Raw genomic sequence first — 27064 nt, 5'->3', positions numbered from 1 at the left:
CAGGAAATATGGGACAAGCTAGTTATTCAGCAAGTAAAGCAGCTCTTCATGCTTTAACAAAAACCTCTGCAAAAGAATTGGCAAGGTAGTGTACTGTAGAGTTTAAACAAGTTGCAGTTGTTAATCAAGTTGTGTAAATTATTACTGTACGTATTGTGTTTTCTCATTCAGGCATAAAACATATTGAAATGTTGACTTCAGAAATTATTTGTTCTCGAGTTGTTTTTTAAACATCTGCTCTTGTCTTCAGGCAGGGAATCAGAGTAAACTGTGTTCTTCCTGGATTCATTAACACCCCAATGATTGCTACAGTTCCTGATAAAGTTAAAAATATGGTATTACAGTTCACAACTCTAAGAAGGCTAGGAGAGCCAGAAGGTATGTATTTATGTTTTCCAGTGCTGGTTACTTTTATTGCAAAAATTTCAGTGACATTAATGTTTTTATGAATAGAACTTACCTGGCAGTTATATATATATAGCTATAGTCTCTATCGGTCCAGCAGATTTTTCAAAACTCGCGGCAACCGCCGAGTGGTAGTTGTCCGGTTAGGTGGTTAACAACCCTTACAGGGTGGTACTTGGAACCATTCCCATTTTCTATTCCTCAGATCATCTCTGCCGGTTGGACTGTCAACATCGTTGCTAGTCCGCCGTCGGGTTTTTCGCTCGCTTCCCTGTGTCGCTGTATTTCTACTAAATTGGTGACGTATTCTGTGGATTGGCAATCGCTTTTGGCTTTATTTTGGTTTATTCTTTGGATGATTCTTTGATTTGAGATGTCTCAGAAACAGTTTCGAGTGTGTGTGAATGAGGAGTGTAAGGTGAGATTGCCGAAGGCTTCGGTCGATCCTCACACTGTTTGTTTGGGGTGTAGGGGTTTTGAATGTGCCTTGGATAAAAGATGTAAAGAATGCGAGGGTTTGGATGAGAAACAATGGTTGGATATGAAACGCTATGTGCGTAGATTGGAATTAGATAAAGTCAGGAGGGCTTCTAAATCTAAATCTAAATCTAGGTCTGGAAGTGAAGCTAGCGTAGACCTTTCTATTCCCTTAACCCCTGTATTATTAGAACCTGCTCCTGAGGTAGTAGCTCCTTCTCCTGTAGCAGGACCTGTAGCTACTTTGGATGACCCTCAGTACGTCAAGATGGCGGCTGAGATGCAAATTCTTAAGGAGCAACTTGCAGCCTTAAAACAAGGTAAGAGTGAAGGTGAAATAAGTGATAGTGCTTGTGAAAGTGCAGTGGAGGTGGCGACTGATCGATCCTGTCATGCCCCTAGGTCTAGACCTCTACCAAGCTCCCAGGACCAGGGGAGAAGGTACGTTGATGACCTTAAGGGGGTGAGAGGAACTGATCCTTGGTCAGCCGTCGCCTCAAGCAGTCCTGTTGCGTTTTCCCAGGCTGCTTATGACCGCCACAGAAAAGGCGTGTCGGAAGTGGTAGCGTCTTCTCCGAGCCCCTCTCCTCAACGCAGATGGCAGTATGAGGAGTCGAGACCGCTCAAGAGGAGTTGGAAGCAGCGTCCTGATCTGACGCGGTTTCGTTCGCCCCATTCGAGTAGATGGAGTAGCCCGGAACCGTTTCCTTCTGACGATGGCTTGGACACATCGCCTGCAAAAAGGACGAGAACTAGAGAGGATGATTCTCCGCAGGACGCATGGAGACATGAGAGGAGATATCTCCTCTTACTTCAGGTTACGGGGAATTCTCTAGAGAACCTTCTCCTTCCTCCAGCATACCTCGACGCCCGTCTCCTTCGGAACCGCAGGACCCAGCAACGGTAGCGAGATTGTTCATGGCGGTCATGCAAGAGCAGTTGACTTCGCTAGTTGAAGCTTTTAATCGCCCTCCTCCCCAGTCGGGCAGACGTAAGGATGACAGGCTGCCAGTGAAGAGATCAAGGGAGGAAGCACCTTTTCAAGACGTTGAACAACTCCGTCCTCGTGATGTCAGGAGGTTACGATACTCTTCTCCTGCTAAACCTTCCCTCGATTCTCTACGCCACGTTAAATCTAGCTCTCGTCGCCTCTCCTCTCCTTCACCTAGACGCTGGGATACGGACTTGGTAGCTCGGCACGACGACACCTTCAGGTCTCCTCGCCAGGAGAAAAGCAGCGCTCATTCCCGACATTCTGTCGCTCAACAGGACGAATCCAAAGTGGGTCGGCAGGACGCATGCAGCGCTCGCGAACAAGACGCATACAGCGCTCGCGGATAGGACGCATCCAGTGTTGTACGTCAGGCACGCAATCCAGTACCTCGTCTTCAGGACGCCATTCCAGTCACTCGTTATCAGGACGCAACCAGCTCTCGGCGACATGACGCATCCAGCTCTCGACGCCAGGATGCAGCCAGCCCTCGGCGCCAGGACCCATGCATCTCGCGACGAAAGGACTCTCACAGTGCTCTAGCAAAGAACGTATCCAGCTCTCGAAGGAAGGACGTATCCAGCTCTCGAAGGAAGGACGTATCCAGCTCGCGATGTCGGGAAACATATAGCGCTCGATGCAAAGATGCAGCAAGGGATCGGCCTCAGGATGTACCAGCCGTTCGGCGCCAGGACACTTTGGACTCTCGACCTCAGGACGCTTCCAGTTCACGACGCAAGGACGCATCTGACGTTCAGGAATTTTCGCCTGACACAAGTGTTCATCAGCAAGAATTTGATGAAGGTGCACACGACAGCTTGGATCAGCAAGGACCTTCTGACTTTGTTCCTTCTACCCATAGGGATAAGGAGATAGAAGGAAGTCTGGAATTAGAAGAAATTTCAGAGGATGAGGATAAACCTTCTAATGCGGCTGCAGACTATAAAGTGCTTTCTCGCTCCCTCCTTGAGCTGTTTGGAGAGGAACTTAAACCAGCGGCTCCCCGTTCTCCTCAGTCACAGTTCGTTAGAAGAAAGTTGCAAAAACAGTCAGCCTTCATCAAGATGAAGTTGTCTATTTCGGCGAAGAAGGCGATGGCAAGAATCGGAGACTGGTTGAAGGAACGAAGACAAGCAGTGAAAACCACCTTTTCCTTTCCCCCAAATAAAATCCAAGTGGTCAAGAGACTCATAAAGAAAATATACATAAACCAACATATTCCGACAAAGAAAATGAATAAGGTGAAACCTTGTGAATATCCTAATTGATGCATTAGGAAAAAGAATGCCAAAGCAAGCAAACTGTGTAATTGGTGTATAGCGTAGTTAATCCACAAAACCTAATCAGAAAATGTGCTGCATGCAACATTCCGACCCATCCACAGTGTGCTGAGGTAATGCAAGATATGAGAAAAGATACAAGAATATTTTGTTCAACATGTCTATCGTGGATAGATAATGTTATTAAATCAAGATTGAATGTACAAATAGTTGAGGATGAAGAAGAAGAGGAAGAAGAAGAAGAGGAAAACGGAAGTGAAGTAAACAAAACTGAAATGACAGAAAAAAAATATGGAAAACAAAGAACAAGATAAAAGTATGGATGCAGAGATACTCATTGATACTACATATGAGGCAATAAAGCAGCATACTTACGAAGAAATAAATTACGATATGACAACACAAAAGAAAATCCCGAAGAGGCTCTACCCAGATCTACACAATGACGGGAAAGAGGAAAAAATAGACAAAAAAGACAAAGTCTGCAACCTTTTGAAAAGAGGGAATTGCAGATTTGGAGAAAGATGTTACTACAAACATCCTAAGGTATGTCACAACTATGAAATATATGGTAAATGTGCATACCTAGATGGCTATGAGGATGAATGCAGAGATCTGCATCCAAAAATATGCAAAAACCTAAAAGAAGGAAAAGGATGTAAGTTCAACAAAAAATGTAAATATATGCACCCTGTAGCCATGAATCATAATCAAATAAATAATCAATCAAGTAATAAAATCCAAAATAAGAAAGAAACAAATAAAGAGAGGAATAAGAATATCAGGTAAAAGAAAAAAGCAAGCTATCAACGAGATATGCAGAGATGTCAGCAAAAAATTTCAAAGCATCAGCTCCAAAATTCTACTCAAGAGATAATAACTGTATTTATTATGCAAGAGGATATTGCAGAAACGGAGAAAATTGCAGATTCAGACACAAAATGAATAATTATGATGAAGGAAGATCAAATATGGAAAAGTTGGATTTTTTAATGTCAGAATTTCTGGAAATGAAAAAAAGAACAACATACCAGAACAGGAAAGAGACATGGGAAAATCCTTATTACTACCAATATTAAATGAAGGAGAAAACACGCAAACCATCATAGTGATGAATGCGCAGGGTTTAGTTACGAGTAACTCAAAAAGAAAAATAGAGTACTTAGAAGAACTAACCCAAATTGAAAAGAAAATAGATATAATGAATATAAGTGAAACCTGGTATTCCCAAGAGACTGGGAATGATGATCAGATAAAAGGGTTCCAAACTTATAGATCAGATAGATATAGGAATCAAGGGGGAACCACAATATATGGGAAAGACAAAAAACAAGGAAAAATATATGAGAAATATAGTAACTCAGAATGTGAACTAATAGCGGTAGAATTTGAATCTGAAAAGTTAATGAACATAGTAATATATAGACCTCCTAATACTAAAGAGTTTGACTTAATAATAGAAAAATTGGATGATATATGTAGAAATCACAAGGACTGGACTATTCTCCTATCTGGAGACTTCAACTTTCCTTTCGTAGACTGGAAAGAACGAATAGGAGATTGTGGTTGTACTTATACATATAAAAAAGAGAGTAATAGTAGTGCAGAAGATAAGAGGCAATTCGAAAAGCTATTAGATATGCTACTAGAATACAACATTCAACAAATAAATCACCTGCCAACAAGAAAGGAAAATACTTTAGACCTAGTATTTGTGAACGAGATGAATTATGTTAAAGAAATAATAGTTTATAATGCGAGTATTTCAGACCATAATGTCATAGAATTAACAGTCCATACCAAAGCAAGTGAAAACAGAGATAAGCAAGAAATGAAAAAGTGGGAAGGATATGGAAAGTACAACTTCTACAGTAAAAATATAAAATGGTCAGAAATAAATGAAGAATTAAACAAAGATTGGGATAACATTTTCGTAAGTGATGACATAAGGATAAATACGGAGATATTATATAAAATATTAGAGAAAATAGTGGATAAATATATACTGAAGAAGAAAAGTAAACATCAGTCATGCATACCAAGAGACAGAAGGATCTTGTTCCAGAAAATCAGAAAATGGAAAAAAGGTCTTGCAAAAGAAAAAAATGCATGGAAAGTTTATAGAACTAAAAAGTAAGATAGAAAATGCAGAAACAAAAGATTATACAATCAAAAGAAAATGAAAAACGGACTTGGAAGAAAAAAACCCTAATAAATATCAAGCAAAACCCCAAACTATTATACTCATACGCGAAAAAGATGAATAAAAGAAGAATAGAAATTGGCCCTCTAGGAATTGAAGGGAGATTAACGAATGAAAAAAAGGAAATTTGTAACATATTGGCAGAACGATATAAGAGAGAATTCACCCCTAGAATAGATAATGAAGATAATGATATAGAAGTAAGGGACGAAAATAGTGAATATTTAGCTGACATAAATATTAATGAAGCTGATATTGTGCAGGCTATTAATGAAATTAAAAATGGAGCTGCAGCAGGGCCTGATGGAATTCCTGCTATTTTGTTAAAGAAAGTAGTTCATTCTATCGCAAAGCCACTTGCAATATTATTAAGACAAAGTGTAGATACAGGCAAGATTTATGATGAGCACAAATTAGCATATATTACCCCTACTTTCAGAAGTGGATCAAGACTAGAGGCAAGTAATTATAGGCCTGTGAGTCTAACATCACATATTATGAAAGTGTATGAAAGGGTAATGAAGAAAAATATTATGAAACATTTAATAAAAAATAACTTGTTTAATATAGGACAACATGGTTTCGTACCCGGAAAAAGTACACAAACCCAATTGTTAGTCCACCGTGAGAACATATTCAAAAATATGAAAAGCGGAAATGAAACTGATGTGGTTTATCTAGACTTTGCAAAAGCTTTTGACAAAGTAGACCATAATATATTAGCGAAGAAAATTAGAAAGCACAATATCGTGGATAAAGTAGGAAGATGGTTAAAAGAATTTTTACACAACAGAAAACAGATAGTTATTGCAAACGATGAGAAATCGGATGAAGCCAAGGTAATATCTGGTGTGCCACAAGGTACGGTGTTAGCTGCAATACTGTTTGTTATTATGATTGAAGACATAGACAGTAATGTTAAGGATTCGGTAGTGAGTAGTTTCGCTGATGACACAAGAATAAGTAGAGAAATTACTTGTGATGAAGATAGGAATGCTCTACAAAGAGACCTTAACAAAGTATATGATTGGGCAGAGGTAAATAGGATGGTGTTTAACTCTGATAAATTTGAATCAATAAATTATGGAGACAGAGAAGGAAAGCTATATGCATATAGGGGACCTAATAATGAGACAATCACAAATAAGGAAGCAGTTAAAGACCTTGGTGTGATGATGAATAGGAACATGTTATGCAATGATCAAATAGCAATTCTGTTGGCAAAATGTAAAGCAAAAATGGGAATGTTGTTACGGCACTTCAAAACAAGAAAAGCTGAACACATGATTATGCTTTATAAAACATGTTCGTAGTCCACTTGAATATTGCAATATGATATGGTACCCACACTATCAAAAGGATATTGCACAAATAGAGAGTGTACAAAGGTCCTTTACAGCTAGAATAGAAGAAGTTAAGGACCTTGACTACTGGGAAAGACTACAAACCTTAAAATTATATAGTCTAGAAAGGAGAAGAGAATGCTACATGATAATTCAGGCATGGAAACAGATAGAAGGAATAGCAGAAAACATCATGGAACTAAAAATATCAGAAAGAGCAAGCAGAGGTAGATTAATAGTGCCCAAAACGATACCAGGAAAAATAAGGAAAGCACACAGGACATTAATCCACTACGCACCAGCATCGATAATGCAGCGTCTATTCAATGCGTTGCCAGCTCATCTGAGGAATATATCAGGAGTGAGCGTAGATGTGTTTAAGAATAAGCTCGACAAATATCTAAACTGCATCCCAGACCATCCAAGATTGGAAGATGCAAAATATACCGGAAGATGTACTAGCAACTCTCTGGTAGACATTAGAGGTGCCTCACACTGAGGGACCTGGGGCAACCCGAACGAACTGTAAGGTCTGTAAGGTAAGCTGGCGTCTAAGGCAGGAATGTGGTACGAGACTGGAGAAGCTCTTGGCCTGGGAGTACCTGCCTCTTCCCAGGGGGACTTCTCTGGTATTGTAGATTCCTCAAGGAGACATCCCCTCAATTCAGCGAAAGTGATGTGGTCCATGACGGAGTTAGACCACTTCGTTAAAGGTATATTTCGATCATTCGAAGTATTCAGCTTTTTGGACTGGGCCCTGGGAGTGCTGGCCAGGAAAGCAGAACACATACAGGCCACAGAAATGGAGGATTTAACTAGCATTATGGCCTGTATGGATAAGGCACTGAGGGATGGAGCGAACGAGATAGCTTCCCTGTTTACGGCGGGGATTTTGAAGAAAAGAGCGCTGTTATGCTCCTTCGCCACCAAAGGAGTTACGATCGCGCAGAAGGCGGAACTCCTTTATGCCCCTCGCTCGGAACATCTTTTTCCGCAATCACTGGTTAGGGATATTACTCTTTCTCTAACTCAGAAGGCCACTCAAGATCTTCTAACTCGCTCCGTAAGAAAGGGTCTACCGGGCAGTCAGGCATCAACAAAGAGAGACGAAAAGAAGGTTTTGCAGCCCTTTCGAGGTAGGGCTCTGACCAGGACAGATTTCAGAGGAAGAAGACAGGAGACAGGCGGACGGACAAGCAGGAGATCGTTTAGATCCTGTGCTAGGAAATGAGTTAAAAGTCCTCCAGTCAGCAGTATGAGCAAGACTGTCAAGTTTTTGGCAGACTTGGAAAAGGAGGGGGGCGGACACCTGGTCCCTCTCAGTCGTCAGGGAAAAAGCCACCTCTTTCGAGAACACCAAGAGCCTTAGTGGCTCAATACTCGGACGCTACGAAACAAGAGGCTCTCCTAGATCTAGTAGACCAGATGCTAGGAAAGGGAGCCATAGAACCTGTACTGGAACTAGAATCCCCAGGCTTTTACAATCGCCTGTTTCTAGTACCCAAGAACTCGGGGGGGATGGAGACCCGTTCTAGATGTCAGCGCACTGAACGTCTTTGTAGAGAAGACAAAATTTACTATGGAAACGACTCGGTCTGTGCTGGCAGCAGTTCGTCCAGGGGACTGGATGGTGTCCCTGGATTTGCAAGACGCCTATTTTCATATCCCCATCCACCCGACTTCAAGGAAATTCCTAAGATTCGTGGTTCAGAACAGGTGTTTCCAGTTCAGAACCCTTTGTTTCGGCCTCAGCACAGCCCCTCAAGTCTTCACCAGGGTAATGTCGAACGTAGCGGCTTGGCTTCATCAAGAAGGGATAAGGGTATCCCTATACCTAGACGACTGGCTGATAAGGTCACAATCAAAGAACAAGTGTCTGGAGGACTTAAGAAAGACGTTTCTGATGACCCAGGAACTGGGACTCATCATCAACAAGGAGAAGTCCCAGACCGAACCGAGTCAGACAATTCTCTATTTGGGGATAGTTCTGGACTCAGCTTGTTTTTGGGCTTTTCCCTCTCAAGAGAGGCAGAACAAGTGCCTCGAGAAAGTGCAGCAATTCCTAGGGAGAGAGAAGTGCTTGGCGAAGGAGTGGATGAGTTTGCTGGGCACCCTCTCCTCGCTTGAGCAGTTTGTCTCCCTGGGAAGGTTGCACCTCAGACCTCTGCAACACTTCCTTTCAAGAGTATGGAACAGGAGAAATCAGAAGGACTCCTTTTCTTTTCCCATTCCAGCAGATGTCAAAAGACAGTTGAGTTGGTGGCTGGATCCCGCAAAATTGGGGGAAGGAATATCCCTATACAAGAAGAACCCAGACCTAGTGTTGTTCTCAGACGCTTCGGAGTCAGGTTGGGGAGCAACACTGGGGAACAAGGAAGCATCGGGCTCTTGGGAAGTGCAACAGAAAGGATGGCACATCAACAAGAAAGAATTGATGGCCATCCTATTAGGTTTAAAAGCCTTCAAAGAAGTAGTCTCGGGGAAGGTAGTAGAGGTCAACTCGGACAACACCACAGCCCTGGCGTACATAAGAAAGCAAGGAGGAACTCATTCTCTGTCCCTATACGAAGCAGCAAGGGAACTCCTTCTATGGACGAAGGAGAATGGAATAAATCTTTTAACAAGATTTGTACAGGGACAGAAGAATGTGAGGGCAGACATGCTCAGCAGAAAAGGGCAAGTTCTTCCAACAGAGTGGACCCTCGATCTTCAAGTTTGCCAGGAACTGTGGAAGTTATGGGGGAGGCCATCGATAGATCTCTTCGCCTCCAACAAGAACAAGAGAATCCCCAACTACTGCTCCCTGGTACCGGACAAGGAAGCAATAGCAGTGGACGCCTTCTTGATGGACTGGACAGGGATGGATACTTATGCGTTTCCCCCGTTCAAGATCATCAATCTGGTCATCAAGAAGTTCGCCCTTCTCGAAACAGGGAGAATGACCCTGATAGCACCTTTTTGGCCAGCAAGAGAATGGTTCATAGAGGTAGTGGAGATGCTAGTGGACTTTCCAAGAAGCCTTCCTCCAAGTCCAAAGCTTCTCAAACAGCCCCACTTCGAGAGGTATCATCAAAACCCCCTCGCTCTACAGCTGACTGCATTCAGACTATCGAGAAGCTTGTCAGAGCGAAAGGCTTTTCTGAGCAAGCGGCTAGAGCTATCGCAAGAGCGAGGAGGATATCTTCGCAGAGAGTCTACCAATCGAAGTGGGAAGTTTTTAGATCTTGGTGTAAATGACACAAAGTGTCCTCAACCACTACCATACGTAGCTACGTCTTCGTTATTGGGTGAAGGAGTTACTACCTCCCCTCAACCTTAACTTTAGTATGACATACCTTTATTGGGGTTTGTGTTTTTATGGTTGTCTGAGGAGTGGTCTGGTTGAGATGGCACCCTCAGTCTAGCTAGATAGATAAAATATCTAGTCTGCAAGGTTAGGTGGTTAGGTTGAGTAAGGTTGCAGTTAATTAAAAGGGGAATAGGTAGTGCAGAAGTCTAGTCACGTTGTTGGTCTCGCCCCGTTTGACAGACACTATTGAGTGGTTTCAGCATAGCAGGTCTCATCCTGGCTGGCGCTCCTAAGGGAAAGCGACTCAAGAGGCAGGAACTTTTGAAGTCAGCTACCTTAGCAGGTAAGGAATCAAGGTTATAACCTACAACTTTTAGTTGTTTCCCCAACGATGTTGGCTGTCTTTCACCCACCTCCAAATGTGTGAATCAGCTATATATATATAACTGCCAGGTAAGTTCTATTCATAAAAATGAAGTATTTATGATAAAACAAAGTTTTATGAATACTTACCTGGCAGTTATATATATATTTTAAGGCCCACCCACCTCCCCTCAGGAGACAGGTCGGGCAAGAGATGATCTGAGGAATAGAAAATGGGAATGGTTCCAAGTACCACCCTGTAAGGGTTGTTAACCACCTAACCGGACACCTACCACTCGGCGGTTGCTGGAAGTTTTGAAAAATCTGCCGGACCAATAGAGACTATAGCTATATATATATATAACTGCCAGGTAAGTATTCATAAAACTTTGTTTTATCATAAATACTTTATATTTCTTGTTTGCCGTTTACATTTAAGTATGTATAGAAGTAAAATTGAAATTAAATTTGCCCAGCCAGGGACTTGAGAGATCCAAATGTTTTGCTCTTTCTCCAAATGAAAGTCTTTCCAGTATCTCCTTGGTTTGACTAATTTTGATGACCAGATGTGCAGCCAGTGGAATGACTAGTGTAGATAAAAATGCTAAAACTTCCACCCACATTGATGTGTGGCAGTTCCTTTTAAATGAAGGTACACAAGTAACAATACATATTTTAACCAGACCACTTTAGTTGAGTTGTATATAATTAAAGTTTACGGTTAAAATATTCACAATCTTGTGTATGGACATGTTTTTGTAATAATGATGCAATGGGGATTTTTTTTCGTATCTCGAACTATGTTTTGCATGTAAATTGCCTAATTTGTTCCAAGCCTTACAAAAACACATTAAAAAATGGCAGAAAACATTAACACTGAACTTTACGAAACATTAACAAATGGCAGAAAACATTAACACTTCTTGATTATCTCCATCTTCATTCTCCATAGAAAGCATCCTCTTCTTTCTGTGAACTACAGCATCATTCTTGGGACCCATGGCTAATAACGTACGTAATTAAGTTCACACACAACACAATAAAGTAACTTGCAGTACAACGAAAGCGAAATCACTAACACGAATTTACGTTAACAAACGAAATATATGTGAATAAAAGAATTCCAGTGTTTACGATAATGCTGCCGCAAAAAATGGTCAAGGAACGCCCTTGCATAGAGGAATGATGGGACAGATGCTGACCAATAGGAGAGCATAATCTTACAGCTGTGACTAGCATCAGGAACCAATGGAAGAGCGGGATGATGGTGGCGAGTCTACTCAGTTGGCGGCGCACGAGTTTTAAAATAGTTTTCGGTTTTCTGGGCAAATCTCTGACTTTACCCTTTCGCAACCTGAATTATTTTCATGTACAGAAGCAAAAAAAATCTTTGTCTTTGCTTTTGTAACTTGGATTTTTCGTAAGTAGGGACTTTCGTATGTCGAGGTTCCACTGTACTTCTTCAGCTGTAAAATGAAAATATGAAAATTAACTACAACTTAAACAGTAAAAGCCTAAAATTTCATAAGAACAGAATTAGTAGTAGCTGATAGTTTAAAAGAGGGAATTCAATGGTGGTCCTATCATAATTACATTGCTGGTCAGGTGCAGATTTTTTAACAGCATTAATGAATCCTCAGTGATCTCCTAAAGGGTAGGTGGACTACTTGGGTGTTAATGGTTGTGACTGTCCTCTTGAATTTGTTGAAGTTTTGAAGTAAGCTCTCTCCTTGGTCAGTGCAGTGGTACTCTCCTCAGGATTCTTCTGCAAATCAACCTAATGAAGACCCTGTGCATGGGGAAAAAAAGAAAGAAAGTACAGGAGTATTTGCAGTTTTTTCACACTTGAAAATTTGAAATGTAATGACTTAAATATCTTTTCACTAAAAGGTTTAATACTGATAGTTTCCTAAGAGTTGATTAGGGCCTCTTCCATTACCCTTCTTTTGGTACAGAATAAGATTCCTTATATACGAGGGGCGTTCATTAAGTAATGGAACATAATTTTTCTTAACTAATTAAAAAAAATTAGAGATTTTGTATGCGACGTCATGAAACATTCCCATGCATATATGTATATTTTAATTAATTTTTTTTATTGGCGCTGATGAGCAGAAATTTGCTGATTTTCATCACTAGACAAGCGCTGTAAAACCAAATCACCAATAATTGGGGACTGCCTATTGAAACCCAGAATAAAACTTACCTGCTTTGAGTCAGTTTCTCTCTCCAAGCCTTGTTCATTTCTACAGGCAGTCGCCGGTTCACAACTGGTTCTGTTCCTACGCCACATCGTAAGCTGAAAATTGTCTTTCCAATCCTATGCTGCATTGTAAGCTGAGACATTGTTGAAATCGTAAAAGGCAAAAAACCTAAGAAAACCTTACTTTTAATCCTTTGCGTGTCTTGAAAACGATGTAACCTGAATATTTATTGAGTTTTTCTTTAAAAATTCGTAATTTTTATCATTCTGCCATATTTCTTCTTGTTGGATTGGTATTGTAACCCCAGAACGTGATGTAAACTGGGAAATAGTTTCTGATGAATATATTTGAAAAGCATCGTAACCTTGGAAAATCATAAGCTGAACACATTGTAACCTGGGAGCTGCCTGTATTTTGTACTTTATTTCCATTGTTCCTGCTCCTTTTCTGCAAGGCTGTCAAACAAGTGCTGCATTTTCTTTTCCTACTACACCATCTATGACTCAGTCCATTAGTCCACTATGTGAAAGTCTAACCAATTTATACAGTATTTTTGTTAAATTATATTGTGAAAGTAAGATTTTCAGTCATTTTGTCAATGCCATTTTCTGTTTCCTCAGAAATAGCGGAAGTGGTGGCCTTTTTGCTGTCAGACAAAAGTAGCTACATAACAGGTTCCTGCATTGAAGTGACAGGAGGCTTCAACATGTGAATCAAAGTGGTAACCATTAATGTACAAATTAATTTTGATCTATTTTTATATGAGAGTTTATATTCTGGATTATTCTAGACACTTATATGGAACGGTCTATACTTTTTAACATATATTGAACACGAGTGAGTAGTTTTATGTATATTGAACCAGAGTAAGACTATTTTATGTGGAAAATGTTTACATTAGCATTTTAGTAATTAAGCCAATGTAAATTGCAAAAACTATTTCTATAAATAATGATGCTGTGATATTTAATATGAATATAAAATACTTTTATACAGATGCAGAATGTAATGTGCTGGTTACCATCTGTTTAGACATCATCTGATTAATTGCACACATCCATGGCCCAACCAGGTTAAGGCCCCACCAAGTTAAAAATCGAGTTCTGAAATCCCTATTAGAGCGTGGGAGGTTTATTCAAACTACCAAACTGGATACCTACCAATTACATACACCACTTGTAAATTTTATTGTCATTAATTCTCATACGTAGAAGTTTTTATGTCATTAATTCTCATAGAAGTTTTAATGTCATTAATTGTCATGTATAATTACTGCATTATACTCTATAGTTAATAGAGTATAATTTATGCTTTGATGTACAAGGAATAGCAACTTACTTCAAGTATTATGCACATCTTGAATATTATGTAATTATTTCCCCATACAGCAAAAACAAATGCTAGTGGTGGCAGAAACAAGAGTCAAAGAAGTTGAATATATTTGGCGTGAAACCATACGGGTATTAATCAATGCAATGGTGGCAATTTAGGCATGTTTCCCCCGCCCCCCACTAAATAAATAAAAAGTTAAGCATTTGAAAGTAACAAATGCCATGTAAAGCAGCTTAATACTAATAGTACAAAAGAGATACAATATGTTTATTATACATATGACTGGACTTTGTGTTGGGGAGTACATGCACTTGTTAGTGCAGTATCGAGGGGTACTGATATTGCACTAACAAGAGCAGCCAAAATTAAAACTTGTAATCTTGAAAGCTTTGAATAACACTCCTGAGCTTGTAGTATGCAGCTAAAAGATTAGGGGTCACGAAATTAGCGCTGTCTATAGCTCTTAAAAGAAAATTTTGTTTCTTTTATATCATCAATTTTGCTTCCTGAATGTTAACCTAATAATTTTTCTGCTTTGAGCTTTGGGGTTTGGCTCATAATCCTTTTGACTTGCCATGAATTGGTCTTCTTGTAGCTGCAGGCCAGTTTGTTTCATACCCATCATTTTCCTTCTTCCTGAAACCAAACAACTTGCAGAATGGTCAGACAACACTGTGTGACCATTTTCAACCATTTTCTGTTCATTGAGAGATTTCATAGCCTGGGTATGCAGACAGTGAGTGTGACTGGAATAGGAGTTGATTCACCTGAAGACAGTTGTCAATCGACAGGTTTGTTCAATTTATATATATATATAATATAGATATATATATATATATATATATATATAGATATATATATATATATACATATATATATGAGATATAAAGTTTCACAATGTTTTGTGGAGGTTATGCAATGCATGGCCATTCTAGAATTTTATTTCTCAGAGGTCTGATGATGTTAAAACCTGATATCTTAAAGATTCTGAATTACTATCTGCATAGCTTAAGTTTGTAAGATAGAAGTTACAGAATCTTTACCCTCTAAAAGATGTTAACCATACTATGTTGTCTGGGTTTGAAGTTACACTTCAACTATTTTTAACAGCAGCAAATAAGAGTATTTGTTGTGTAACACTGTTTATACTACTGACTGAATAATAAATATATATACTATAAACATTTTGTTTAATTTAAAAAGCCAATCCTTTTGATGTAATGAAAAATTATGTACCATTGTTTTCAGTAATGTTGATATTTTGGGATTTGAAAGGTGAACTGATCCTAAATTCAAGAAAGAAAGCCCCTGTAAATCCAGGTGAATGAGGAACAACCATTTCCTCAGTTTCCCCACTGGTTTAAAACTAAAGTCTCATGAGAATATGTTCAGTCAGTTCCATTGAGGTGTACATTTTTTGCGGGGTTTATTTCTTGTTCTTTCTATTTTAAATCTCCAGTTGAAACCCTTATGGAAAGAGACAATAGACTATAAACCCAAAAAGGTGCCATAGGCAAATAAGCCTCAAAAGAGGGGTTAATTGAAGGCAAAGGTGAGACATAACTAAATACAGTGGTACCTCGTTTGTCGAACGTTTTATATGTCGAACTTTCCGTTTTTCAAACAAAATATTCGAGAAAATTTTGTATCGTTTGTCGAACAAATGCTCGTACTTTGAACTGACTGATTATCTAGTTATACTTGTTTTTGTACAAGTAACTTACCCAGCAGATATATACTTAGCTATAGACTCGGTCGTCCCGACAGAATTTCAAAACTCGCGGCACACGCGACAGGTAGGTCAGGTGATCCACCATTCCCGCCGCTGGGTGGCGGGGTCTGGAACTATTCCCGTTTTCTAAGCCATAATTTCTCTGTCGGTTGAACGGACAACACCTATTGTTCGTTCCTCCATCTTGGATTTCAACTCGTTTGCCGAGAATTTGGATTGGTTTTTTGGTGACGTATTCTGTTTTTTCTCTGGCTTGGCATACGCTTATTGTGGACTGTTTTTCGACTTTGGTTTTGACTACTCTTTCACGATGTCTGACGCTAAGGCTTCACCTATGTTTAGAGTTTGCAGTAGGGAAGACTGTAAGGTTAGGCTGCCTAAATCGGCATTGGATCCTCATAGTATTTGCACTAAATGCAGGGAGAATGAATGTTCTTTTATTAACACCTGTGTGGAATGCGAGAACCTTACGGAGCTTGAATGGAAGGAATTATCATCATATGTTAGGAAGCTTGAGAGAGATAGAGTGAGAAAGGCTTCAGCTAGGTCATCTAGTAGATCTTGCTCCTTAGAACAAGAAATTAACTCTCCTTCTAACAATTTTCCCTTAGCCTCAGCTGCTTCTCCCTGTTCTGAATCCAAAGATTCTTCGTCAGAGAGGGAAAATGTAAAAGCTTCAATTAAGAAACTTCAAGCTCAGCTACGAGCTCTAAACCAAGGTAAGAGTGGTGATAGTGATTTGTGCAGTGTCCCCAGTGCAGTGGAGGGGGCGTCTGACCGGTTCCTCATTGCTCCTAGGCCTAGACCTCTTCCAAACTCCCAGGACCAGGGGAGGAGGAATGTCGAAAGCCGCAGGGAGGATGCAGAACATCCCCAACGGTCAGGCGTCCCTTCGGCAGATCCTGTTGTTAAGTCCCAGGCTGCCTCGGATTGCCGTTAGAAAAGGCGTCCTAAAGGAGTGTTTTTCGGCCTCAGACTCTTCCTCTCCTAAACGAGGATGGAGTTCGGCCTCCCTTTCGCGAGCCCTTTTGAAGAGAGCCTGGAAGGCGCCTAAAGGAGACGCGGCTGACTCCAGCCCAGAGCGTTTTCCCGAGGATTGGCCTTCGGGACCTAAGAAGACGAGACAAGAGGATCCTGCTCTTCAGGATCCTACCAAGAAGTTTTTGGTCAATCTGCAAGAGCAGTTAGCTTCGCTCGTAGGCTCTTTTGCTAAGGACTCTACAAGGAGGAAGGATGTCTCGCTCCCTGTTAAGAGTTCCGCTAAGCGTCCTGCTTCGTATAGGAGAGAACTCTCACGATCTCCAGGGCGTTTATCGCCTTCGTCGAGAGACTCGTCTGATAGGAGTTGTTCTCCTGAGAGAAGAGCCCTTTCGCCCTATAGGCTGTCTTCCCCGAAGCGCCCTCTTAGACGCAGCGAATCGAGCAGAAGTCTCGATCGGTTTAGGTGCAAGGAACCGGAAAAACCGATTTAGGTATCAGGATCCCTTGGGTCTTCAGGACCAGGAGCCAGACAGGCGCAAAGAGGCAGCAAGACGCAAGAAAGGGCGTCAAGAGCCTCTTAGAACACAGGATTCAGGACGTCAGGATTCTGCTAGAAGGCAGGAATCAGGACGCTATGAGCCAGGACGCCATGAGTCAGGGCGCCAGGAGTCAGGGCGCCAGGAGTCAGGGCGCCAGGAGTCAGGGCGCCAGGAGTCAGGGCGTCAGGAGTCAGGGCGCCAGGAGTTAGGACGCCAGAAAACAGGACGCCAGGAGTACGTTAGGCGTCAAGTGTTAGGGCGCCAAGAGCCTGTTAAGCGTCAGGAATCAGGACGCGGGGATCTTTTCAAGCGCCCTGAATCAGGACGCCAGGAGCCTAGCAAGCGCCACGAACCCGACGAACCTAGACAACAAGAGTCTAGTAGCACAAGAGTTGTTTTTCCGACAGACAGGATCCCACTCTTCGTATAGGAGTGCTAATGTTCCGCGCTACCCTTCTCGGGAAAGGAGTTCTTCTCCCGGAAAGAGCCAGATCACTCCAAAACGATCTCCTTCTGTAGATCGGTTGGACCAGGTATCGGAAGACGAAGAGCCTGTAGATGTAGCAGTTTCGGACTACAAGAGACTTTCTCTTTTGCTGCTAAAGGAGTTCGGAGACTCCCTTCATCCTGCGGACCCTCCTTCACCAGGATCGTTGATGTCCAGCACTAAAGCTCTCAAATCGTCTTCCTTCGTTAAGATGCGCCCCGCTCTTTGTATGAAAAAAGGCTTTAAAAACTTTTTCAGAGTGGTTGACTTCCAGAAGGGAAGCGGGCAAGACAGTTTTTTCCTGCCCTCTTTCCAAGTTAACAGGCAAACCAGGAAGGTGGTACGAGACCAAAGAGCCGATGGGGTTAGGTCTGCCTTCTTCCGCGGATGCGGATTTTGCTTCCTTAGTGGACTCTGCTAGGAGGAAGTCGTTGCTGTCTGCTAAGGCGACTTGGGGCATGTGTGAGCTGGACCACCTTCTAAAGGGCCTCTTTAAAACCCTAGAAGTCTTCAAACTTATGGAACTGGGCTTTAGGAGCATTAGCGAAGAGAGCTCAGGACACTGACTTTGTTTCCATGGAGGAACTTTCGAGCGTCCTGGCTTGCCTGGACCGAGCGGTCATGGACGGTTCTGTGGAAGTTGCCTCTCTTTTTGGAACGGGAGTATTGAAGAAGAGATCTGTCTTTAGCTCTTTCTTAGCAAGAGCAGTATCACACTTGCAAAGGACAAATCTCTTCTTTTTGCTCCTTTATCCCCGCACCTTTTTCCACAAGAGACGGTTAGAGAGGTGTCGAAATCTCTTACGGAGAAGGCAACTCAAGATCTCCTCACGCACTCAGCCAAGAAGTTTAGGCCGGCAGTGCCTTTAGAGAGAAGAGAGACCACTCTTTTGTTCAGCCCTTTCGAGGGGCCTCCTCTTCTAGAGCCCCTCTTAGAGGTAGAAGACCAGAGAGAAAGAGTAGACCATCTAGAAGGTCCTTCGGGAAGTCTAGATGAACAGGAAGTCCTCCAGACGAAAGTAGGCGCCAGGCTACTCCACTTTGCCAAAGTCTGGGCGCAGAAGGGAGCGGACTCCTGGTCCCTCTCTATCCTGAAAAAAAGGATACTTGATCCCCTTCAGGGAAAATCCTCCCTTGACGACAACTCCAAGGGAGTTGACCGCAAGATACTCGGATCCGGTCCGAGAAAAGCTTGCTATGTTGTCAAGCAGTGGAACAGATGATTTTCCAAAGAAGCGGTAGAACTGGTTCAAGATCTCCAGTCTCCAGGATTCTACAATCGGCTATTCCTGGTACCGAAAGCATCGGGGGGATGGAGACCAGTTCTAGACGTCAGCGCCCTGAATTTCTTTTGTCTTGAAGAAGAAATTTTCAATGGAGACGTCTTCCTCTGTTCTATCTGCTCTTCGTCCAGGGGACTGGATGGTGTCCCTGGACCTTCAGGATGCGTATTTCCATGTGCCAATTCATCCGGCAGCAAGGAAATATCTGAGGTTCATGTTCCAAGGGAAAGTGTTCCAGTTCCGAGCGATGTGCTTCGGACTTTTCGTTTCGACTGCCCCTCAAGTCTTTACGGACATCATGAAGAATGTAGCTTTTATTGGCTACATCTGGAGGGATCAGGATATCGTATATCTGGACGATTGGCTAATAAGAGCCCAATCGGAGAAAAAATGTCTGGAGGACCTTTTAGTTACTCTAAAGTTGACAAAGTCCTTAGGACTTTTAGTAAATCACGAGAAATCCATGCTGACTCCCCAGCAAAGTATTGTCTATCTGGGGATTCAGATGGATTCTCGGGATTTTCTAGCGTATCCTTCGCAGGAAAGGAGAGAACGCTGCCTAGAAAAGGTGTCAGTCTTCTTAAGGAAAGAACATTGTTCCGCGAGGGAATGGATGAGCTTGCTGGGGACCCTCTCCTCGATGGAACAGTTCGTTTCCTTAGGAAGACTTCACCTACGACCCCTTCAATTTTATCTGAAGGAGAAGTGGGATTGGAAGTCCAACAATCTGGGAGAGACTTTTCCAATCTCGAAACGGATCAAGGAGAATATCCGTTGGTGGTTAGATCCACAGAAACTAAGCAAAGGAATCTCCCTTCGCTTACAGAACCCTCGCCTAGCGTTGTTTTGCAGACGCCTCAGATTCAGGGTGGGGAGCGACCCTAGGTTCGCAAGAGGTGTCAGGCATTTGGGAAGGAGAACAAGTGTCCTGGCACATAAACAAGAAAGAGCTAACAGCCATTCATCTAGCTTTGGTTCAATTTCGAGGAAAAAAACAGGTCTCAGGTCTGGGGATTCAGATTCACTCGGACAACACAAACAGCCCTCGCTTATATAAAGAAACAAGGGGGGACGCATTCCTTTTCCCTGTACGAATCAGCAAAGGATCTGCTGATTTGGGCACAGGAAAGGAAGATCTCTCTCCTCACAAGGTTTGTGCAGGGGAGAGAAAAATGTCCGGGCAGATCTGTTAAGCAGAAAAGAACAAGTCCTACCCACGGAATGGACTCTCAATCCTCAGATTTGCCAACAACTTTTGGCATCTGTGGGGAAGGCCCAATATAGACCTGTTCGGCAACCAAACAAGAATCACAGGTTAGAAACCTATTGCTCCCCGATCTCGGATCCTCAAGCAGTAGCAGTAGACAGCTTTCTGCTAGATTGGACGGGCTTGGATGCTTACGCCTTCCCTCCTTTCAAGATAGTAGGATAAGTATTGAGGAAGTTCGCTTGCTCGGAAGGAACAAGAATGACCCTCATCGCTCCCTTCTGGCCGGCTCTCGATTGGTTCACAGAGGTGCTGGAGTGGTTAGTGGATTTTCCAAGATCGCTTCCACTAAGGAACGATCTTCTCAAACAACCCCACTTCGACAGGTTTCACAAAAACCTCCCCGCTCTAAGTCTGACCGCCTTCAGACTGTCGAAGGACTTGTCAGAGCAAGGGGCTTTCACGAGAAGTGGCGAAGGCTATTGCAAGAGCCAGAAGAGTCTCCACTTCTAAAATATATCAGTCGAAGTGGGAGTTGTTGTTTAGAAGATGGTGTAAGGAAAAGAAAATATCCTCCTCCAGTACCTCTGTAACTGAAATCGCAGATTTTTCTCCTATATTTGAGAAAAGACTGTAACCTTGGCAGTTTCAACAGTGAAGGGTTACAGAAGTATGCTGGCCTCAGTTTTTCGACATAGAGGAATAGATCTGACAATAAAAAGATCTTCATGACCTTATAAGGTCTTTTGAGACCACGAAAGAACAGGTAATCAAGAAGCCTAGCTGGAACTTGGATGTGGTCCTCAAGTTCCTAATGTTGGAGAAATTTGTACCTTCTCACGCAGCTTCGTTTAGAGACTTAACAAGAAAGTCTTTATTCCTTTTTGCGTTAGCAACAGCCAAGAGAGTGAGCGAGTTGCAAGCTTTGGAAGGTAAAGTGGGGTTTAAGAAGGATTCAGCGATTTGCTCCTTTCAACCATTTTTTCTAGCGAAAAATGAAAATCCCTCAAAGCCCTGGCCAAGAAGCTTTGAGATAAAAGGAATATCTTCATTAACAGGGAGAGAACTAGAAAGGACTTTGTGTCCAGTCAGGGCACTCAAGTTCTACTGGAGAAGAAGAAGTTGCTGAAAGGTACAGATGAAAGTCTTTGGTGCTCTGTAAGAGATCCGAAAAGAGCGATTTCTAAGAACCGCCCTTACATTCTTCATAAAAGATGTAATAAGGGAAGCTCACCTTAAATGCGAAGAAGAGCATTTCAAGGTTCTCAGAGTGAGAGCTCATGAAGTGAGAGCCATAGCTACGTCTATGGCATTTCACAAAACATGGTCGCTTCAGACTCTTATAGAATCGACATTTTGGAGATGTAATTCGGTGTTCGCCTCGAATTACCTAAGAGACGTTAAAATTTCGTACGAAAAGTGCTTTGCTCTGGGAGCGTATGTTTCGGCGAATTCAGTGTTGGGAGAAGGGGCTGAGGCTAATCCTTCCTATTTAGTTTAAGGCTTAAATTACTGTTTATTGGTGGTTGTTTTTATTGGTTAATTGTCAGAGGGAATAGGGACCCTCTTACAATTCATAGATTGTAACAAGAAACTAGTACAATGGTCAGGTGATCGGGATTGGCTTCAGTGCTCTTTGTGATTTGTTTAATAACCTTAACTCTGTCATGTAAGAGGGCGAGTCTCCATTTATATGACAAGAGGTCAAGGCTCTACCATGTAAGGTGGGTCAGCCCCCATTGTACGATCCATTATATGCTCCTGTCGCGTAAGCGGGCTAGCCCCCATTGACACGATCCAAAGAGTTATTCAACCATAGGTTCATTCCTCGTTGAAGCTCTTGAGGCAGGCAGACTCATCGACAGTAGTCATGAAGTCTTCAGCCCAATAAGGTAGGAACTATGGATTATGTTATCCAAGAACATAGGTTGTTTTTTCCCTGTTTTTTAATGTATTTAGTTTAAGTATTATTTTGTTTTTAGCTGTCTCTTGCCTGCCACCAAGGGTGCCAATCAGCTAAGTATATATCTGCTGGGTAAGTTACTTGTACAAAAATGATATTGTTAAGATACAATAAAGTTTTGTACATACTTACCTGGCAGATATATACGATTAATGGCCCACCCAGCCTCCCCTCAGGAGACAGGTGGAAGAGAAATTATGGCTTAGAAAACGGGAATAGTTCCAGACCCCGCCACCCAGCGGCGGGAATGGTGGATCACCTGACCTACCTGTCGCGTGTGCCGCGAGTTTTGAAATTCTGTCGGGACGACCGAGTCTATAGCTAAGTATATATCTGCCAGGTAAGTATGTACAAAACTTTATTGTATCTTAACAATATCATTTTTGACGGCCTAATGGGTCTTATAAGTTAAACTGTATTAATTTATTTTTCATTTACAATATATAGTTTATTGATAACAATATTCGACAAAATACATTAAAGTATAAAGCATTTAATATAAAATTTAGCTTTCAATATAGCATAAAAGATGTATAAAATCGTACGTAACCGTGGTGACGTCACGCCCAGCTGACTTGAGACTGAACGAGGGAGCGTTGTTGAGGAGAGAAAAAGAGAGTTAAAATATTACTGTGTGTATTTAAAAGCAATAACAATTCACATAAAAAGGGAATTTCTCAATAAATTTAACGTAATGATAAAGTATGAAAACAATCAAATGCAATACACACACACAAAAAGTCTTAATTGAGCCTGTGTCTAGTGAGACGGTCTAGTTGAACAATATTGACAAAATAGTAAATGAAAGAACAAATCTTTACACAGTAAAATTTAGCACAAATGATTAACAAAATCATTCGTCATTGCGGTGATACACAGCTAACTTGAGGTAGAGGGAGGTAGCGTTTATATTTTTTAGGAATAATGAATGAATGATTTTAAGTTATCGTGCTCGTGATATTGTTGAGGAGAGAAGAAGAAGCAGTAAAATCTTTACTATAATATGTACGTAAAAGCAGTACCAATTCACAATAAATTGAAGGTAATGATAAAATATGAAAACAATCAAATGCAATACAGAAAAAAGGGGGAAAAAGTCTTAATTGAGCCAGTGCTCGGTGTGCCGAGTGAGACGGTCTAGTTGGCCTTGAGTTGAACCAAGGTCTAGAGAATATAAGGTCTTGTCATGCGCAGCTTAAGCCAAGACCACATCGAACAGGCCTTCTATCTGTGTGGTCTTGCTTAAACTGGGATACAGGATTAAACTGCTAGGTGCGTGACGTCACAATAACCGCAGTCAGGTGTGGCCACCGAGCCCCTTAACCTGTAGCAATCCTGCCTTTATTTCTCTTTTTATTTCTTTTTCTTAATACTTTAAGCTATTGGATAATTAAATTAATAGTCAGATGTAGGTTCTTCATTCTACTATATTAAGAAGAAGAATCATAAGAGATATCATTAGAACATTTTTGCCAAATAACATTGAAATTATAGAAAACCTACCTTTGCTTTCTTCTTTTTATCCGTTATTAAATACTATTATCTGTTTCCGAAGGAAAATAATAGTCATAATCATGAGCGAGTTCTAAAGAACATTCTAATTAATAATATAAATATATGTCTAAATTACACATTTAACAGATCTCCATAAAATCACATTTTGCACACATATAGCTATTCGCTAACTTTTTCAATCTATGCACCGCCTTTCTGGAACTACTAATGTGTCTGTTCAAATTTCGAATTCTAAAAACTGTATGGCATGGGACAAAATATTTCGACTTCTGAAGTTATTTGGATGTGACTGCTAATTATATCCGCTAATTTAATTATCGCTCCTTTTAAGGCTGTTGAAACATTTTCTTCCTATGGTGAGAATAAAACATCCTATCATACATTTCAAATGATCAAGAAACACTAGGTTTCATTAGTTTTCCTCACTAAAGCTTATGGCACCAATCTTTGTGTCATCTTCCTTTGTTACTTTTGCTCCTAAACGTTCCAGTTGCGGAAACTTGCGAGCATTGAACCCGCCAACATATGGCATCTTCCCATGTTTGTTCTTCAACTTCCTGGTCTTTGAAGTCATCACTTTGATCATCCTTTATAAATACTGGTAAGCAAAATAAAATTGCTGATATACTCGGTTCTTTCTGAAGGGACGTGGGAAAATGAAGCAGTGTTACATTTTCACTGTTGCAGTTTTAAACGTTGCTCTTTGAGCATACAAGTGTGCTGTCTTTTCCTAAAAGGTGGGCTCTGAGAAGATGTTTAAATGCAACTGGCAGTCGAGAATAAAACGGATCAAACTATCTATCAACAAGCCGAATGAAATATGGCTTGTAATTTTCCAACCCTTCTCTTCAAATATCCTTGGTTGTCAAAGTGATCAAAAGATTTATAAGTACTTTTGGACAGCAGTTGCAGGGCAAGTTTAACTTTCATTCGTTGCATACCAATAATAACATTGATATGTTTTTCAGAAAGTTTATAAGCTGTCTGAAGATCACTTCATTCCTCTTTATTAGCTCTCTAACTGGACCATTGTGAGCGTATGTACTACGTACAGTTGCCTTAAAGTGTTCCTTCACCCCATCCCCTTATGTTTCATGAAAATGGTCTGGTAACACAGCAATGAAGCCTGTTTGTCTTGTAACGACGGGTGTGAATGGTCAAGATATTGAATACCAATGCTCATATTTTCTAATCACTACTGTAGACAATGTGTTAATGATATTAATGATATAAGAATAATAGTTTACATTACCAGTGAATTAAGTCGATAAATATATAGAAAAATCGTATAATAACAGAATAATAAAAATATCAATGGTGAAAATCATATTCAGTGCTTACTAACCATAATCGTCAACCTTTAGGTGTGGCTGCTGCAGGCATTTGCCGGGATCGTACTGTGTGTTCATGGACAGCAACACACTGATATTAGTGAGGGTGTGAAAAAAGTTATTGGAGTCAAACTGTTTCAAATATCTCGTTCAATATTTAAAATTTCCCTCCACATGTGACCTAATAAAACAATCCAAGTAGTTATTCTAACCATCCCTTGGATACTCCAATGCTGCCCTTAGTAACAAGTAGTATCTGTGACCCTGGAAAGACTCCCATGTGCTGTAGTAAGTGTTCCGTGAACTGGAGACTCAATGCCTGCTTAGTAAAGTAGTTAATTTACATCCCTGGAGATTCAATGCTTCCTCCAAATAAGTAGTTATCTGTGACCTGGAGACCCAATGCTGCCTCTATAGTAGTTATCCAATGCTTGACCTGGAGACTCCATCCCATTGCTGTTCCTCTAGTAAGTAGTTATCTGTGACCTGGGACCTAACAATGCTGCCTCTAGTAAGTAGTTATCTGTGACCCTGGAGACTCAATGCTGCTCTAAGTAGTAGTTATCTGTGACCTGGAGACTCCAATGCTGCCTCTAGTAAATAGTTATCTGTGACCTGGAGACTCCAATGCTGCCTCCAAGTTAAGAATTTTTTTTTTCTTTTCCCCTCCCTAGTATCTAATTATTCCCTGGAGAACTCCCAATGCTGCCCTCTAGTAATAAGTTTTATCTGTGACCTGGAGACTCCAATGCTGCTCCTAGTAAGTAAGTGAACTACATCCTGGGAGACTCCAATGCTGCCTCTAGAAGTAGTTATTCGTGACCTGAACTTCCATGCTGGCTCTAGTAAGTAGTTTATCTATCCCTGGAGACTCCAATGCTGCCTCCCACTACCTCCCTAGTAATCCCTGTGACCCGGGAGACTTCCAATGCTGCCTATAAGTAGTTATCTGACCTGGAGAACTCCAATGCTGCCTCTAGTAAGTAGTAATCCTGACTGGAGACTTCATGCTGCCTCATAAAGTAGTTATCTACCATCCTGGGAGACTTCAATGCTGCCTCCAGTAAGTATTATCTACATCCTGGAGACTCCAATGCTGCCTCATAAGATAACCTCTATCAATCCCTGCCCTTGGAGACTTCCAATGCTGCCTCTAGTAAAGTAGTTATCTGTGCCTGGAGACTCCAATGCTGCTCTAGTAGTAGTTATCTAAATATCCTGGAGACTTCCAATGCTGCCTCAACCCCTAGTAGTTATCTGTGACCCTGGAGACATTCCAATGCTGCCTCCAGTAAGTAGTTTACTACATCCCTGGAGACTTCAATGCTGCCTCCTAGTAGTAGTTTATCTAACATCCCTGGAGACTCCAATGGGTGCCTCCAGTAAGTAGTTATCTACATCCCTGGAGACTTCCAATGCTGCCTCCATAAGTAGTTATCTGTGACCTGAGACTTCAATGCTTTGCCTCCAGTAAGTACTAATCCATATCCTTGGAGACTTCAATGCTGCCTCCCACTAAGTAGTTATCTGTGACCCTCTGGAGACTCCAATGCTGCCTCCAGTAAGTAGTATCTTACATCTGTGACCTGGAGACTTCCAATGCTGCAACCATAGTAGTTTATCTACAATCCCTGGAGACCCTTTAATGTTGCCTCCAGTGTATTTCTTGATCCCTGGAGACTTCAATGCTGCCTCCACTAAGTAGTTATTTCTGTGACCTGGAAGTTCAATGCTGCCTTTAGTAGTGCTATCCCAACCTTGGAGACTTCAATGCGCCTCCAAACTTAAGTTAGGTTTATCTTGTGCCTGGGAACTCCCAATGCTGCCTTCTAGTAAAGTAGTTATCTGTGAAAAATGGAGACTCCAACTGCCTTCCACCTCAGTAAGTAAAGTTATCGTGACCTGGAGTTACTCAATGCTGCCCCACTAAAGTAGGTTTGTCTTGTTGACCAATGCGACCTCCAATCTGCCCCCGTAAGTAGTTATCTTACATCCCTGGAGACTCCAATGCTGCCTCCAGTAAGTAGTTATCTACATCCCTGGAGATTTCAGGCTGCATCCAGTAAGTATGTTTATCTACATCCCTGGAGACTTCAATGCTGCCTCCACTAAGTAGTTATCTGTGACCTGGAGACTCCA

At 41.4% G+C, this 27064-nt stretch overlaps 1 protein-coding gene across 1 annotated transcript in view; it reads left to right on the top strand.

Moving 5' to 3' along the window:
• LOC135226416 (estradiol 17-beta-dehydrogenase 8-like) overlaps positions 1–14106 on the top strand; it is a 41922-nt gene extending 27816 nt beyond the window's left edge. Inside the window, exons 6-8 of the mRNA XM_064265944.1 lie at positions 16–85; positions 251–378; positions 13176–14106. Of these exons, the coding sequence (XP_064122014.1) occupies positions 16–85; positions 251–378; positions 13176–13267 (290 nt within the window). The 3' untranslated portion in view covers positions 13268–14106. The remainder of the gene's footprint in view (positions 1–15; positions 86–250; positions 379–13175) is intronic.
• The last annotated feature ends 12958 nt before the right edge of the window (positions 14107–27064 follow it).

This window comes from Macrobrachium nipponense, chromosome 14 (genome assembly GCF_015104395.2).
Source record: "Macrobrachium nipponense isolate FS-2020 chromosome 14, ASM1510439v2, whole genome shotgun sequence".
In the NCBI taxonomy this organism is placed as follows: Eukaryota; Metazoa; Arthropoda; class Malacostraca; order Decapoda; family Palaemonidae; genus Macrobrachium; species Macrobrachium nipponense.
Note: the sequence above shows the minus strand (reverse complement) of the source record. Positions and strands in the feature narration are given on the sequence as shown.